General features: G+C 38.5%; 1 protein-coding gene across 2 annotated transcripts in view; it reads left to right on the top strand.

Annotated features, from left to right (window-relative positions):
- The window catches only part of FARSB (phenylalanyl-tRNA synthetase subunit beta), a 72,563-nt gene that overhangs the window by 37,899 nt on the left and 17,230 nt on the right, over positions 1 to 17,434 (top strand). For both annotated transcript variants that reach the window (XM_046018876.1, XM_046018877.1), the window contains one exon: positions 11,043 to 11,198. In XM_046018876.1, the coding sequence (XP_045874832.1) occupies positions 11,043 to 11,198 (156 nt within the window). The remainder of the gene's footprint in view (positions 1 to 11,042; positions 11,199 to 17,434) is intronic.

Here is a 17,434-nt window from a genome sequence, read left to right as displayed (position 1 = left end):
CATCCAATCAAGACCTTCAGATATTTGGTTGCTTTTATTTCTTTTAGTAGAAAGCAAATCTTAAAGAACTTGACATTTATGAAGAACCCTGTTAAAACCTCAGCTTGAAAAGTACAGTGAAACATTTTTTTTTAATCTTGTGATTTATGTGCATATCATTTTAAGGTACTTTTTGTTGTCACTCTAGTTTAGCATTAGCTATTTGTCATTCTTGTATTAGTCATTTGTTTGACCAGTTTTTGCCTCAAGAATAGGCTGGACTTATTAGTATAGCAAGTAGCCCGGTCCACCATATGGAACTCGGAGGTTATTTGGTGAACATATTTAGGTAGTACTTAAACCTGATTGCCAAGGATGTCTGTCTTACTCAAACTTCTGTCTTCAGACTGACACAGTCTTTTTGGAGCTGCATATGGGGTCCTTTCTTGGTAGCAGGACCATGAAATGACTGAATTGCTGACAGTATTTCTCTTGTTCCCTGAGAATCAGGGAACAGTTTCAGTCCTAACCATGTTTATTCAGGAGTTTCACTCCAGACTGTAAAACTGAGTACGTGCTCCTGAATCACTCGACAACAGCAAAGTTCTTTTCCTTAGTTATTCCTGAAGAGGATAATACGGCATTATTCTGATGACCCAGAGCCGTCAAGAACTATTGACTGTAAATCAAACTGTCTTAGGAAATAGATACCATAGGCTTGCCCGTTGACTGTATGTGGACCTTCCATAGCAAACTTTGCAGCCAAAGCTGGATTCCATCTGCTCTCCACTATGCAGCCTTGTTTTCAATTAACAGCATCACCTTGCATCTGTATGGTGCTTTGTACTTTAAAAAATTTTTTAAAAATATACCTTTTCTCTTATGATTGTTAATCTCTCTCCTTGAGGCAGATTGGACCAAAAAATATTGTCCCTATTTAATTTGTAGAAGAACTGAGACAGAAAAGTAGTAATTTTCCCAAGGGCTGCATAAATTTTGGACTTAGAGCTAGGGCCAGAATTTGGTCTCTGTGCATATATCCTTAGAGAATAAAAGTTTATTTTAATACCAGTCTATGTAGAATTTTCTTTGGGTGGTCAATCTGGCAGGAATTGGAAAACATTTTCAGTGCCAGCTGTAAGTAGTTCTGTAGTTCTTGTGCCTCAAATCCTTCACTGGTACAGATACCTAAGAATTTGTTATGATTTTATTTTATTTTATTTTTTTAAATATTTTATTTATTTATTTGTCAGAGAGAGAGAGAGAGACAGAGAGAGAAAGATCACAAGTAGGCAGAGAGGTAGGCAGAGGCAGAGGGAGAAGCAGGCTCCCTGCTGAGCAAGGAGCCCGATATGGGACTCCATCCCAGGACGCTAGGATCACGACCTGAGCCGAAGGCAGCCGCTCAACCAACTGAGCCACCCAGGCGTCCCAGAATTTGTTATGATTTTAATGTCAGATTTTTTCTGTGAACTTTGACTTCTTTCCTTTCATTTTAGGTCTTTGAATTGTAGGTTTTGATTCTTGGTGATCAAACATATTTATAAATATAGGATTAGGTTTAGGTTAATTATACTAAGTTTCCTCAAAAGTCTTATATATTTGGGTGTTCCCAATTTGAGGGCATAAATACTTGTTAGATCTTCTTGTTGGACAGACCCCTCTATTATGATATAGCGCCCTTCTTCGTCTCTCATTATACTCTTTATATTTAAAATGATTTAAAATCCAGTTGGTGTAGGTATGGCTACTCCATCTTGCTTTTGTGATGTCCATTAGCATGATAAATAGTTCACTGTCCCCTCACTTTCAGTTTGCAGGTGTTTTTAGGTATAAAGTTTCCTCAGAAGTTTTATAATACTATATCAGCAGTAGGCTTCCTCCCTCATGGTAAGGACTCCCTACAGGGCTCTGCAGGGCTGGGCTTGCTTGCGAGCGAGCAGCTCAGAGTCTGGAGAGTGAGGAACAAGCTGGGGTTCCCCACGATTGCCATGGGCAATTTTCACTGTAACCGTGGAGCACTTGACTGTATTGTAGTCCTTGGTATGGATCGCTTCACTGTTTTTTCTTTCATGTGTCTTTCGGGAAGGCCCAGACATAGACTCCACTGTGCCCCAAGGCCCATGATAGGAGATAACCTCGGCTGTTGAGAGCGAGCTATTGTATAGGGCTAGGCTGTAGGCCATCATTTAATAAGTCACCCTGGTGATAACCCCAGAAACCCAGTCCGTATACTTTTTAACTCAGATTAGGATTTCTGCTGCACTTTGTTTCATCAGAAAGAATAGTTTTCATCTCTGTAGCAGACCACTCTTATTTGGGGGTTTAGTTGTGACTATTCTGTAGTTTTCCCTGTGGGAACATTTTTTATCTGATACTACTTCTGCCTGTTGTCTTGGAATTACGGTTTTCTTCAAAATTTTCTATGCCATTAATGGGATTTGAGGAATGAGAAGAGGTAAGTGTGCTCAATAAGTTTACCATCTTGAAAACATAAGTTTGCTTCCGAGTGACTTTTCTCTTTAGGTAGGCCTGGACTTTATGTCCTAACAAGTAGCTTTTCTAAAGGATTATTGTCCATATGTTCAGGCAGACTCCCTACTTGTCATTTGGTATACATAGAGGGTTCTATGGGAAAGGCAGCATAGCACATGGATTTGAGATTGTATAGCCAGACTACTTGGTTTTGAGTCAGGTTCTGCCACTTATGAGCTGCTGAACTTTGGACAATTTATGTAATCTGTCTGTGCTGTTTTCTCATCTGTTGCAATGGGGATGATCATAGCACTTACTAGATTTTTGGTAAGGATTAAATGCAATTTTGTTTTAAAAGTTTGAGCCACATAATAAACACTGTTTGGTGTCTGCTCTTACTGTTGGAGTCCCTAAGGCCAGATACATCGCATCTTGGTTTATGGTAATTTTCTGTGAGAGTGACTTAGAGACTTTTGGCTATTAAAAGGTTAATGTCACCTTGCTGACACTAAAAATGAGGCACTTGGGGCTCATTTTTATCCTTAATTTGATTTAATTGGCTTTTCTTTTGTTGTGCACTATCTTTTTTAAGTTATGAAAACCACAATGTACTGATGGGGCAATTTACTTAAAAGTAGGAATGTGTTTTTGTTTTTTTGTTTGTTTGTTTTTTGTGAGTTTTGGGGGGGGTTGTTTTTAAGAAATTTTTTTTTTAGGGAATGCTGTGTTTTCAGTAATTTATCACCCACTTCTCTTCAGTGAATTGAGCACAAATATTTTTACTGCCTTTCAAGCCAGTCAGCATTTTTCTGTTGTATTTATATTAGCCATTTCCTCCTAAATATTCAAACTGTTTTGAAAAAGAAAAATGTAGTCCATTAAAAGTGAAATGATAGAGGAATTTTCCAGTAGTGTATAAATCCTAGATTTTCATTAGTGGGGGCCATACCCAAAGGACTGTTTCAGAAGGGGCAAAGATGGTGTGGCAACAGTGAGCAAGACAGTCTCATTCATTGCACTGGGAGAAAAGTCTTTTTGAATTCCTTTTCTTTGCTGTGGTCTGCTTGGACTATGAGAGAGTTTCCAGTCTTGAGGGAGGGAGACTGGTGAGCAGGTTTTTATAGGTAGTACTCCAAAGGAGCGTACGAGGGGCCCTGAGAGCGCAGAGAAGGAGTGAGAGTTGCCACTGAGTCGTTTTCTAACATTAAGGAAAACTCTGACTCTCAGCCTCCTGTCAGTTTTGTGTAGGCAAATGTATCTTCCACTGTGGAAATGAAAAAGGAATATATGCTGGATTTCAGTGTGCCTCCCACAAATTGTGTTTGACTTAAATTCCTGTAAGTAAGTGAAAGTCCACTGGCCCCTGTTTTCATGCTTGACCTCATTGGACAGTTTCCTTTGCTCTTGTGGACTTTTTGACTGACTGTCCATGTTGTGAGACTGTCAGTCCATCTGCCTGTCTAGTGACTAAGTCAGGCACACTTCTCGGATTGTAAAACTTCCACTTGGAGTCCCGCACATTCCAGTTCTTTAAGGCTGAGCCAATCACTGCATTTATTGAGCTGTAAGATCCAAAGTTACTGCCGCCTTGTTAAAAATTAGTCATGACTCCACCAGCTAAGTTGATTTATCCCTTTTGGGCAGAGTGGCATGTGTCTTTGGAACGAGAAGTTAAATGCAGACTCTGCTGTGGGGTACATTTTCAGCTTTATGGCGGAAGTCAGTAGAAGCGGCCCTGGAGCTATCAAGTCAGGCTGCTGTGTGAGTTCTTGATTGGTTTCAGTTGTTCCTACTTCGATGGCAAGACTAACTAAACTATAAACAAAATAGTAAATTACTGTAGGGGAGCAAAGTACCTACTTGTAAACTGCTAATCTTTGTGCCCAGAAAAGCAACTATATTTTGCAAAGTCCAACATTCCAGCTTTTTATTAAAAGCACATTGAATTCTGCCATCACAGTTTATTCCATTATGGTTCCTGAGGCTGCCAGCATGCCTAGAAGCTCACTGAGATGGCAGGAGAAAACACATCACCGTGTTGAGTCTGAGTTTAAAGGGAACCACAGCTTAAGAAAGATGACTTAGTTTGGCTTTGTAAAGGGTACAGGGTCGGTTAGATTTAGCATGATACAGTCATCCGGTTGTTAATCTGTCATGTATCTATAGAGAATCTTGAAAATCAAATCACCATGTACTTTAGTTTGAACTAGGCACTGAGAGACTTTTGGGTTTTGTTATTATAGTAGATGAAGTAGGCTACAGGACCTTGACCACTACAGGCCCTTGGCTCCAGCTACCTCACTTGCCATAGGATGTATGCTCACTCCAAGCCTTCACTTCTTGCTCAGACCATTCCCGCTTTCTCGAGAGTGTTGCTGCAGTCCTGGTAACAACTGCATTTTCGCTGCCCACCCCCAGATTATTCTACTAGTTTCTAAAATTTCATATACTTCCTGAAGCTTTTCTGATTTGTGAGTGGGAAACGGGGAGGTCGGAAGGGCCCAGAGGTGTGAGCAGGGGTAGGTGCAGAAGGAGAGGGAGAGAATCTTTAGCAGACTCCCTACTGAGCACAGAACCCATTGTGGGGCTCAGTCCCAAGAACCTGAGATCATGACCTGAGCCGAAATCAAGAGTCAGACACTTAACCAACTGGAGTCACCCAGGTGCCCTTTTCTATAGCTTTTCTAAATCACAATGATCAGCTTTTTACCCTGACTTGTTTGAATGTGGAATTTCAGATCCTCTTTTAATGTTAATCACAATATATAAGATTCTTGTTCCTTTTTCCTCCTTGGGCCACCATGGCTGCATAGAACATAAATAAGTTACTGCTATATGATTTGGTTTGTTCTTCCAGTTTGCTCTCTGTACCATTCATGAATCTGTTCTATATTGTAACCTACTGAATATGGGGGCCAGGTCTTTATAGTTTTTCTGTAATTCTTTGCTTGATAAAGAGCTTAATAATAAGCATTTTCATTATGAGCTTGAGAAATACTTAAGCTCTGAGAAATTGCCCACTAATTCTGTAGCCATCAAATAATGGAAGATTATCTAGCATCCACATGTGGAATGCAGTTTTCTGAAGAGAGCTTATGTCATCAGTCTGGATTAATTTAATTTTACTACTTCATATTTTTGGCATGTAGAATTTCCAATTAATAACTCAAAAAATATGGGTGTAGGGAACATTGACATTAACAATACTTGATAGCATCATTCTCCTATATGATGGCGTCTTAACTGTAAATAACATCATTTTTAATATGGAAAGTTATTTTAGTACATTTGGTTCCACATAGTTAAAATCTGCAAACGTGAGTATAATATGCTCTGTCATGCATTGCATACCGTATTTTTTTAATAGATAAAAATCTATTCCAGGTTTATGTTAACTAAAAGCCAACCCATAAGGTTATAACTTTTTCCTTCATACACTGAGAAGGTCATAGATTTTTTCCCCCCATATTAATTTCTTGGCTTTCAGCCTTACCTTAAAAAAAAAAAAAAAATCTGTACTTCGGTGTTACACAGAAATTTTAAGGAAAATTGTTCTTAAGTTTTATGTTCATAAAATTTGTACCACCTTTAAGGGCTTTCATAGATATATATTAAGAGCAATTCTGTTCTTTTCACATTAGAAAAAAAAATTCATGTATCCAACTTCTCCCTAATCCTGCTCTTACAGTAAATTGCCAGATACTTTCTTTGCATATGTTGTCCATATGTTGTCGATTTTTCTGTCTAGCCATAGATACAGATAAATACTTTCCAGTATTGGGGCACCTGGGTGGCTCAGTTGGTTAAGCATCTGCCTTTGGCTGAGGTCACGATCCCGGGGTCCTGGGATGGAGCCCCATGCTGGGCTCCCTGCTCAGTGGGGAGTCTGCTTTTCCCTCTTCCTCTGTCCCTCCCCCACCATTTCTGCGCTTGCTCTCTAATAAATAAAATCTTTACAAAAAATACTTTCTAGTGTTTACACAAATGGAATTATGCTTTACCTGTCCTATGTTTTACCTTTTCCCTATGACTACATTCTGTCCATCTAATTCTTTTTAGTGGTTATATAATATTCCATTGTAGGACTATATAATAATTCAGACTATTTTGAATTTTTAGATTGCTACCAGGTTTTTGCTAACGTGTCTATTGTAATGAATATCCTGTACCCTTACTAATTTGTATTTTGTAGAAATAGAATTGGTCAGTCCATAGGTAAGCATATTAAATGGTTGCTGTCTTAAATTCTCTTCCAAAAAGGATTTTTTTAAACAAACTTGCAGCCCTGCCACCAGTGTGTAAAGATTCCTCTTTCACACATTAGATAGTTTTTAAGGTGTGTGTGTCTTCACAGGATTCTTGGTAGCTTTTGTGAATCATTTAATATTACAGTGAAATTCTTCAGGAGATACGAAAAATTTACCATGCTAGCTATAGTCTCTTGGGTACTAATGTTAAAGAAATGTATTGGATGGAATTAAAATCAGGGTGCTTCATTTTATTTTCTCAGTCTTGGCTGGATTACTAATTTTGTGCTCCCTGTCAGCCACTGATTACTTTGAAAGCCTTCTTGGTTTTTCAGTAGGCTTTCTCCTAGCATCTATTATTTGGGCCTTCAGGTGAATATGAGAATAGATATAGAGTCATTTTCTCAAAGACTCTGCCCTTTTCCAGGCAGTCCTGTAACATAACCTTACACCCTTAATTTGTTTCTTATCATTGGTACTTTGGTGAAAGGGACCCTATACCAGGAGCCCATTTGAAAAATTTGAGTTGTAGACAGTAGTTTTACTTCACTGAGGAACATCACGTACCATTCTTTTTTTCCTCCTCTTTAAAAAAAAAAGTCATTTGGCATGTTCTTTCAGCTTATGGAATTGTAGCCAGTCCACCCCACCCACCCCCCTGCCCCCCTTGGGTGGTTTAGATCAGCCTCTCCGGGCAGTACTTTGAAGTCTGCGAAATACATTGGTAATTTAGGCTGACATACTTGGCAGGCCCATTTAAAAAGCAGAATTGTTTGATGGTATGACACAAGAGGTCTGTTAACCGAGTTATAAAGCACTGAGGCATTTCCAACAAACCCTTGTTTTGGCATGAAATTTAAATAGTTCTTACTTTGTGGCATGCAGTGAGTGAACTTCCGGTGATGTAATATAGTCCCTCAGTGCAAAATATAAGGAAATGAGAATTTTACTATACCTAGCAGTTTCTCCAAGGAGGAGTGGGTGAATATGTGATTATTTCCTCCTTTAATTCAGTTCGGCTACAGCAAGGAGAGTATCTTAGTGAGATGGGAAGAAGCAAGTCTAGAGGGAGCGGTAACGCTTGGGAAATGTAGAAAAAATGGCCAGTCAGTGGTGGGAGTAGGAAGGGCAGCCTAAATAGCTTAATTCTTACAGTGGATTTAGTACCAGGCCCTAAAAATCTGTGGGTTTTCTTAAAAATATTGCAGAATCGAATCCAAAAATACACAGGTCATTTGTGTGTGTGTTATACAAACATCCTGAAACCTTTCTTGACTTGAGTATATTTAAGTCCTGTATTTTTTACTCTAAGCTCATCATTTTAATTATCAGAATCACTCAACTTGTTCTAAATTCTAAGTCTTTAAACCAGATGTTGCTCCTCTTATCAGAAAGGTAAGTTTTATATAGTTTAGAGATCAGGAAAGAAGTATTCCAAGGCACAAGGTTACCAAAATAAAGCTTCAGTTTATGTTGCTAAGCTGTCTGAATGCTGGCATTACTGTTGGGCTCTTCTTTCCCAGCAAAAATGGAACAAAGTAGTTTGAATACATGTCTGTGTGTTAAAGTAGAAGCATGTGACACCAACAAATGGGTACCACATGGCAAAGATACCCAGGAGCAAGTCAGTAATATGAAAGGGATAATTTAGTTCTGTTTCATTTCATTTTTTTCCCTTCAGGGAGTATGCCTGTATATGTGAGCGTGTGTGTGTTCTACGGAGAAATCAAGCCCCTCATTTGAGTTTATGCATGTGGTTGGTTTATTGAGGTTTTATGCCTGCCTGGTTTTAATATTAATCTTTATTCTTACACCTTCAGTTAGAACATTTAGATACCAGATTTCTTTATTCTTGCAAATGGAAATGATAGAGAGTGACAGTGGGATAGAACTCCCTTTCCTGTATCAGTGAGTTCTTGTGATGACTTAGAATGTGACCCACTGGCTGGGCCTGATCTTGTTTAATAGTTACCTCCTTTTCCAGGCTTTATTCATTTATTCAGAAATTAATTGTTGAGAGTATAGTCTGTGTAGACCCTGTGCTGGCTTTGACTGTATCCCTCCAGGAGTACCCAGAGCCGTGTGCCTTGACTGTAGTAGGCACTAAGAAATGTTATATGGCAAGAACAGTTATTTCTCTCAGTCAGAAGTTTCACTCCGAACACTTTCTATGAATTACAGTGTTGATGGCTAGAGACTTTAGTTTAAGGACTTCAAAAATAAAACACTTGAGAATACTGAAATATGTGTCCTATCGAAACCATTTCAAGAATGTATATCTTTGACTAACATTAAGTAGGTATATATCTATTGATAAGTTTGTTCTTATATTACTTGTTTTCATCTAAGTCCTTCAGAGACTTTCTCTTCTAAATCCTTTAGAGACTGAGATTTCCAGTGTTTAGTAGAAAGAACATGTGTTTTAGAGCTAGGTGATACTGGTCAAATTCTGCTTTTATAACTTACTAACTATATAATTAATTACAGTTAGCTCTAGCCAGTTGGCTTGACTCTAGACAAAATCTTTCTGAGCCTTTGTTTCTCCATCTTATTTTTCCTATCCTATTTTATAGGGATGTTAAACCCATTTTACATGATTGTCTTGAAAATTAAGATTATAGATAGAATAATAGGTGCTAAGTACCTACCACATAGTAGATCATCAGTTGTTAGTTTCACTTTTCACTCCATTTATGTGCTTACTTTTATATTACTTTAGTAGTATCATGTCTTAAAATATCTGTGTTTTATTTGGATATCTGGAAGGTAAAAAACATTTTATATTTTGTCAGTGGGAATGGCTACAGGGATAAATCTGTGGAAGAACTTTTGCTCAGTACATGCTAATATAAAGTTATATAAAGTTTATTTTCAGTTACCCCCAATACTAAATTGTTTTATTCTTTTTGTAATTTGAACACTAAAATGAAGTCTGTATTTATACAGTGTTTGTGTCAGAGCAGTTGTCTCCTTCGGAATTAAAGGGCCACAAGTATACATCTGTTAAGATAAAATGCTCACTGTTGAATTTGAGTTTACCTGTATACGCTATGCACTTTTTTTTAAAAGGGGTTTTAATAAAGTTTCAGATCTCTTTTTTTTAAGGGTTTTTTTTTTTTTTTTTTAAACAGAGAGAGGTCACAAGTAGGCAAAGAGGCAGGCAGAGACGGGGGGGGGAAGCAGACTTCCAACCAAACAGAGCCTGATGCGGGGCTCAATCACAGGACCCTGGGATCATGACCTGAGTGGAAGGCGGAGGCCCAACCCATTGAGCCACCCAGGCACCCCTCCCCCTTTTTTTTATTTGACAGAGAGAGAGAGAGAGATCACAAGTAGGCAGAGAGAGAGGGGGAAAGTTTCAGATCTTTGTAACCCTGGCTACAAGATAGAGATCAGCTCTGTCACAACCAAAACCTACCTGTCACATTTTTCCCCCACATCCGAACCCCTGGAAACTACTGTCTGTTCTCATTTGCTGTTGTTTTGCCTTTTCCAGAATGTCCAAAAATGCACTTAAATGTAGCCTTTTGACAAAAGACTGGCATCTTTCATTCAGTAGAATGCCCTTGAAATTCATCCAAGATGTCAGGTCTGTTAATACTTTGTTCCTTTTTATTGCTGAATAGTATTCCGCTGTGTGGATGAACCACAGTTTATTTATCCAGTCACTGGCAGGGTTCTTTTGGATTGCTGCAAGTCTGTCTTAAAATAGTACATTTTGTAAGTTCTGATTTCAAAGTAGAATAAAGTATACTAATCAAGGAACAATTGGAAAATAGGTAAGACTTGGAAAAAATGGTGTCTGCCCAAATATAACTTCTGTTGACATTTAGCTATATTTTTTTCAGTCTTTTTCCTGTGTGTAGAGGTTTTTGTTTTGTTTTGTTTTAGTTTATTTTTACATTGGTGTGGTTCTTCTCTTCCTTTATTGCCTTTTTTCATGTTTTAGTTATAAGGAGTATCTGTAATACATGGTTTAAGAAGACTGTAATGCAAATACTACGGTAACCATCCAAACTAATAGAATATCGCCAGTATCTTAAGCGTCTTATAAGGCTCTTCCCCATCATATCACTTCTCTTACTAGAGTAATCAGTATCCTAACTTTAGGGATAGTTATTCTCTTCTTCATTTCATGGTTTTCCAACCTATGTGTGTTCTTCAAACAATATAATTTAATTTTGACTTTTTTTGAACTTAGTGGTCTCTTTTTTTTCTTCCCAATTTACTATAAGTGTATTTGCTCTATCTCTAAGTTTCTTAAAGATGCTTTTTAGGCTCACAGTACTTTCTTAAGTAATGGTCACTGTGGCCTTGTGGCCAATTCTTTTATTTTTTCAGATGTAGGTGCAAGAAACTACAGGCATCTCTGTGCTGTTTATTACAACAAGAATCCTGGGTTCGAGATAATCCATGGGCTGCTGGACAGAATCATGCAGTTGCTTAATGTGCCTCCTGGTGAAAAGAAGGGCGGATATGTGATCAAAGCATCAGAAGGTAAGATTGATCGGCCGAATCCAGAGTTAGTGATAATGTAATGAAGAGTCCAGGCCCCATTTTGGTTTTTTTTCAGTTTGATTGGGGTGGGGAGGTGGGAAATAGAACTTCATTTAATTGTTAGTATTTTCCAGAAAACATTCCTTTTCCTTGAAGCATCTTAGGAAAATGCTTGTAGAGTCTTCTAGGTCTGCACAAAGTACTTTTGTTCTAGCCGAGTGTGGTAGCCCATAGTTATGGGCACTGTCAAGCCCAGCCCCAGGGTGAGGCTTCTGAACTCAGGAGTCCAGACTGGATGCTGGGAGAACCTGACCTGATGATGTGCACTCAGAAGCTGCTCATCTGAAGCCTTTAAGGCAAAGGAAAAACCTGAAAGTTATCCTGAGAGGCTTCACATGTAATTAAGTTCTAAGGCTGACTGAGGAAGAGTGAGCTTCTTCCTGTCTAAAAGCCCAAGGGCAGTAAAACGTGTTGGGGAGTTTCAGTTAAGCTAACCAGATGGAGTCTGTGTACTACTGATGTGAGGCATTCTGGAGTTTTTGCTTTTAGTATCCCTGTAGTTTGCATCTGAATTTGTTCTGTTAGACTAGAGATCCAGAAACAGCTTGAAAGAAATATCCAACAACTTGTTTCTACTGCTTACCTGACAATTTTTCATCATTATTTGGCCTCTTAAACTTATGACACAACATTCATTTTTTTTTAAAAGTGTTATTTGGCAGTTACATATAGTGGTGTGAGGTTTGTTGGAGGACCTGTTTTTGTTTTTCTTATATTTATTTTTCTTCCTCATAGATTATTTTTTTGTTGGTTTGTTTTAATGTTTTGTTTTTATTTGAAGACTTCTCTGAAAATGCAATAATCCCGAAACACATGGGCCTTTTTAGGTTGAAGATGTGTGAGGTTATTTATTTTTTTAATGAAGTTTGAGAGATTAAATATGACAGGGAGTTACTGTTTTCTTCTACATCTCTCATTAACAATTACCCACTGAAACCTGTGTTATCTTTCTAAACTCGGAATTGTTAAAACGGGATCTTGGAGTTCAGCAAGTCCAGTTCCTGGTTTGACAGGTGAAGGAACCAGGATTGGGCAAGTTGAGTGAGCTGGACTGTGTGTCAGTTGGAGAACTGAGGGCTCCTGCCATCTAGTGCCCCTCCCACAGCACCAAGTTGCCTACCTTCACAGTGCCTTTACTTACTCCTTCACTAGTTTGCTCTTCTAGAATTCTGTATTAAGATACAGTCCTCCAGATGAATAGCAGCCTGAAAGCTGATGTGACTCATCTTCTTCACCTTCTGAAGTCTTAGCATCTTCACTTCATAAACAGACTAACCGGATAAAAGTCAGTTCTCTGAAACAGATTATGCCATGTATATGAGGTATAGTTTTCCATTTCTTCAAAGGTTGCAAAGAGCTGAAATAATAAAATGCAGCATAATCGATTATGGATAAGATACTTTAAAATTTTTTAAAATTAACATATAATGTATTATAATTTCAGGGGTACAGGTCTGCGATTCATCAAGTCTTATGTAATACCCAGTGTTCATTACTACACAAACCCTCCTAAATGTCCATCACCCACTTACCCTATCCCCCTACCCCCTCCACTCCAGCAACCCTCAGTTTGCTTCCTAAAATTAAGAATCTCTTATGGTTTGTCTCCCTCTCTGGTTTCATCTTACTTCATTTTTTTCTCTTCCACTATGATCCTCTGCCTCGTTTCTTAAATTTCACATATCAGTGAGATCATAAGATAATGGTCTTTCTCTGACTTCTTTCGCATAGCATCATACTGTCTAGTTCCATCCATGTTGTTATAATTGACAAGATTTCATTTTTTGATGGCTGCATAATATTCGTGTGTGTGTGTGTGTATGTGTGTGTGTGTATGTGTGTACACAAACCACATCTTTTGGACAGGATACTTTTAGGTGTAACTTCTATATTAATGATGTTTCTGTAAACCACAAACCAACATCTTCATATTAGGCCCCTTTAGCTTTAGTAAGCTCCTTAGACATTTATTTCTTAGAAGAGCCTGAGTTCCTAGTTAATGAGGCAGGTTTCAGAAAGACCAAGATGAAGACAGGCCCTGTTGTCCAGGCACCTGCGGGGGGAAGGGGGGAGCACCACATACCGACTCTCGTACCACACTGCTCCGTATGACAAGTGCCTTGAGGTTTCCAAAAAGGGAAGTAGTGCAACTGAGGGCATCTGGGAGAGCATTAATGAGCTTCTGGGCAATCAGATGGGCATTTGAAGGAAGAAGTAGGTGGAGACAGAGGAAGCAAGGCAGGCCGCATGAGGAAAGACAAATACGATGGCATATGGGGCCTAGTGCAGTTTGGTGTGACTGTATGATGAGGAGTAAGCTTAGGACTATATTTAGCATCCTGGATGCTAGAATAAGGGATTTTAGCTAATTAGGAGAAAAATACTGAAGGCTTTTTTTTTTTTTTAAAACAAGTAAGTGATATGACTTAGATCTGTGAGTCCAAGGGATTAATCTGGCAGCAATATGGAGGTTGGGTGGCATAGGGAGTAAGGGGTAGAGAGGATGGTTGGAACGTATTGGAGTGTGTATACTGTGATAGAGTATACACTAAATTATAGTAGTGAGGATGTGGACTTGAACTTCAGTACTGGGCATAGCTATTCCAAGGAGAAGACTGATTCAAGGAACTTCTCAAAGGGAGGAGCTGTAGCACTTAGCATTTGGAAAATTTCATGGTATGTGCCACTTGGAACTTTTATAATAACAGCTAGTATATGTTGATCTTCAGATTTTTCAGTAATTCTAAACCTTTGGCAGTATTTAAATCCTTTATTATTTTGTTGCTAAAATATGTAATGCTTCTCACTTAATTTCCCTAATATGTAGATTCTGTTTTGGTTTGGAGTTTTGTTTTTTTTTTTAATTAGAAAATGCATTCATAAATTGTAACCTTTTCATGTGGTTGTAAATCTTTATGTTCAGTTTTTTAGACCAAGTTGTTACTATGGTTTTGATTTAGTATGAGAACAGAGTCAATATTCTGTTTTCCTTTTGAATTTATTTAGGGTTTCATAGTAGAATATTCTAACATTTTAAACTTTTGACGTCTATGAAATCTCCTAGATTTATATAATTTGAAAAGCTGTGGTACAACTTCTTTATGTATATGGGTAGCCTGGACCAGTACATATTTCAGTATATCCAAACTGGCTGTTCTGAGAAAAGAGAACAGGGTATTTACTTCTAGTGTCCCTATCACCAGCTTGGGCCACATCTTTTTTTCTAAGCGCTTTCTGTAAGAGCCATCAAACCAAAGAGAATTAGTGTCATTCTAAATAATTGTTCCTCATTTCTAATAGGCATTTCTAAGTCTATTTTGATTAATGACAAATATGGTCTTTTACTTACAGTAAGTGGTTGTCAAAATAAGTCAGTAGTAAAGCTGGTATTCATCTAAAATATCACATATATATTAGATAGATCATACAGATATATGTATATATCTCCTAGATAAATATGTCAATATAGGAAGTTGGTAGTTGGAGTGTGTTTAGCTACATCATTTCCACCAATTTACTGTTATTTTGTATATAGCTTTTTCTGCAAAGAAAAGGTCTTGAAAGTATCATAAAGAGTAGAAACGGATTAAGAGTTACCATTTCCTACCATTCTTGATTACTGAGTTGTCTTCTGTTACTCTGGCATATGGTTTATTTTTTAATAATTAAAAGTCCCTGGTGGCTTTGCATTTATAATTGAGCTAAGTCTGTTTGCCAGATATTCCTGCTAGTGTCTGTTCTTTGGCAGTTATACTTGATTTCTTCTGTGTTTTCTCATGAACACCATGGACTTCCTTTGTGCTGTGCTGTTTGGTGGTGATAAGTGGATAGAATTTGATTCTCCTTTGAGAAATGTGGCCCTGTCCATTGTGAGAGAAATCCAAAAGCTCATTTGATCGATCATTGCATTGATCCCAAGGCGTTCTATTGACATCGGAGTGTAACCTTGTTTATTATGAAGGTAGCCGCTCTGCAGCCTGAGGGGTCTGTGCAGGAGCATGCGGGGCTCGCAGCTACAGCTGGACTTAGAAGCCATGTCGCTTAGCTTTAGAGTTTGCCTTGCTGAGCACCTTTGCACTTAATGTAGCATGAGACAGAACATGGAGTTGGTGATAGAATAAGGGCAGTTAACGGGGGAGGGGGAACCTTTAACGTTTCAGCGGACTGTAGAGCCTTTGAGGGTTTCAGAAGGGTTTGCTCAGTGTTTTAGTGGCATTTGATCAGATTACTGCAGCATATATATTGCCTTCCCCCGCCCCCGCCAAGCTTCTTCCCTTTTGTGGTTTGTTGCAAACTAAATTATGTATGTCAGAATGCATTAATCCTTTTCAGAAACCACTTTTGGGCAAGAAAAAAAAATCTCAATGTTTTTGTATTTAGGACAGTTACATGGTTGCTGGGCAAATCAGTGGCAAAAATAATTTCTTGTAGGAGGTGATAGGCTTTTGTGTGCAGTTGGCTGCATTGACTTTAGTTTGTTTAGTTTAGTTTTTTCCCCCTTTTTAACTTTTTTACCAAGTTCTTTGTTTTATTTACAGTTCTCCAAAAAACTTCAGTTTAACGAGATAAGATTCCTAAGAGATAGGTTTTACAACTTTTAGTTTTGACCACTCTGGTTTTCATGCTGCTCAGAATTCATCTTGTGAAATGAATAATAACCGTGTAAGGAGTACGCACATTTAATCCTGCACCATATGTGCTGCTGGTGCTTCTTTAGAGACCTTCTGTTACAGTAACACCTAATGATCATCCACGTGACCTGCAGGTCATGACCTTTTCCTTTTTTAGGACACCTGTGAAGGATTTCAGATGCTAAAAAAATATGGGTGAAACTGAGGTTTTTCTAGTCTTCACACTGGTTTTTAGTGTAACTTGAGCTAGGAAATATAGCAGATCTGTTAACAACTGTTGAAGTGAAGTGAAGGTGTTCCATTTATGGTTTGATTTACATAATTGTTCTGGACAGCAGTAGAAGGGGGATCCATATGATGTGTCCACACTCATTGCCAACAGAGGCATCATTCTTTTTTTTTTAAATTCGTTTATTTGTTTATTTACAGCATAACAGTGTTCATTGTTTTGGCATCACACCCAGTGCTCCATGCAGTACGTGCCCTCCCTATTACCCACCACCTGGTTCCTCAACCTCCCACCCCCACCCCCCACCCCCGCCCCTTCAAAACCCTCTGGTTGTTTTTCAGAGTCCATAGTCTCTCATGGTTCATCTCCCCTTCCAGTTTCCCTCAACTCCCTCTCCTCTCCATCTCCCCATGTCAGAGGCATCATTCTTAAGGCATCAGGCTTAAAAGAAAAAAGGTTTAGATGTGTTTAAGCTTCCTGACTTATTACTCTGTGTAAACACAGTTCTTCTTTCCTCTGTCTCTCTGCTTTTCCGTGTTTGAGGCAAGCCTTCAAATGCAGCTTTTGTTACCTTCTTGGAAGGGATTAAAGACCTGGAGCCCGTGTCACAGCAGCCGCGATCCCCACGCAGGGAGCAGCCCAGTACCGGGGGCCACAGTGCTGACGCTTGAGCCATTAGCATGCAGTTCAATTAGCCCTGTGGTTTGGAGTGTTTGTTTTGCCTTCTTCTCTTAGATGTGCCAGACGAAGTTCTCTGCACTGGTGCTCTTTTCACTTTGTGCAGTGGGGGGCGGAGGGGACTTCCTTGATGTTCCAGAACTCTGCAGACTGGTGTTTTGGACCCTCCACTTGGATGACTCTGCTCCATTGCCCATCTGATAGATGCTGTCCTGGTTTTCAGTTGCTTTTATTGTCTCTCCTCTAGGGAACCTTCTTAGACCTTTTTCTATTTGCTCCTGCATATTACGTACTTCATGTAGAGCTGTGCTTCATACATAAAAGGAATAAGTATGAACCTTCTTAAAATTGAAGGTTAAAAATAACCAAAGTTCTAAATGAAAGTTTGTGTCTACTGAATAACTTTTCAGGTATATTTGCTTATACAAATAATAGTATGTCAAATTATATACATGCCAATTAATCACATTTTGTCATTTAAAACATTTTTTTCAGCAGAAGTAAAAAAACTGAAATTAGTTTCTTAATCATTAGTGAATTTAACTTTTCCTTGAGAAGAAATAACTAGCTAGTAGTTGGATATTGTCATTGTTCCTTCTTTTTGGCACATGATGTAATTAATGATGTGTTGAATAACT

The sequence above is a fragment of the Meles meles genome, chromosome 9 (genome assembly GCF_922984935.1).
Source record: "Meles meles chromosome 9, mMelMel3.1 paternal haplotype, whole genome shotgun sequence".
Classification (NCBI taxonomy): domain Eukaryota; kingdom Metazoa; phylum Chordata; class Mammalia; order Carnivora; family Mustelidae; genus Meles; species Meles meles.
The sequence above is the reverse complement of the archived record's forward strand: the minus strand, read 5'-3'. Positions and strand labels throughout refer to the sequence as shown.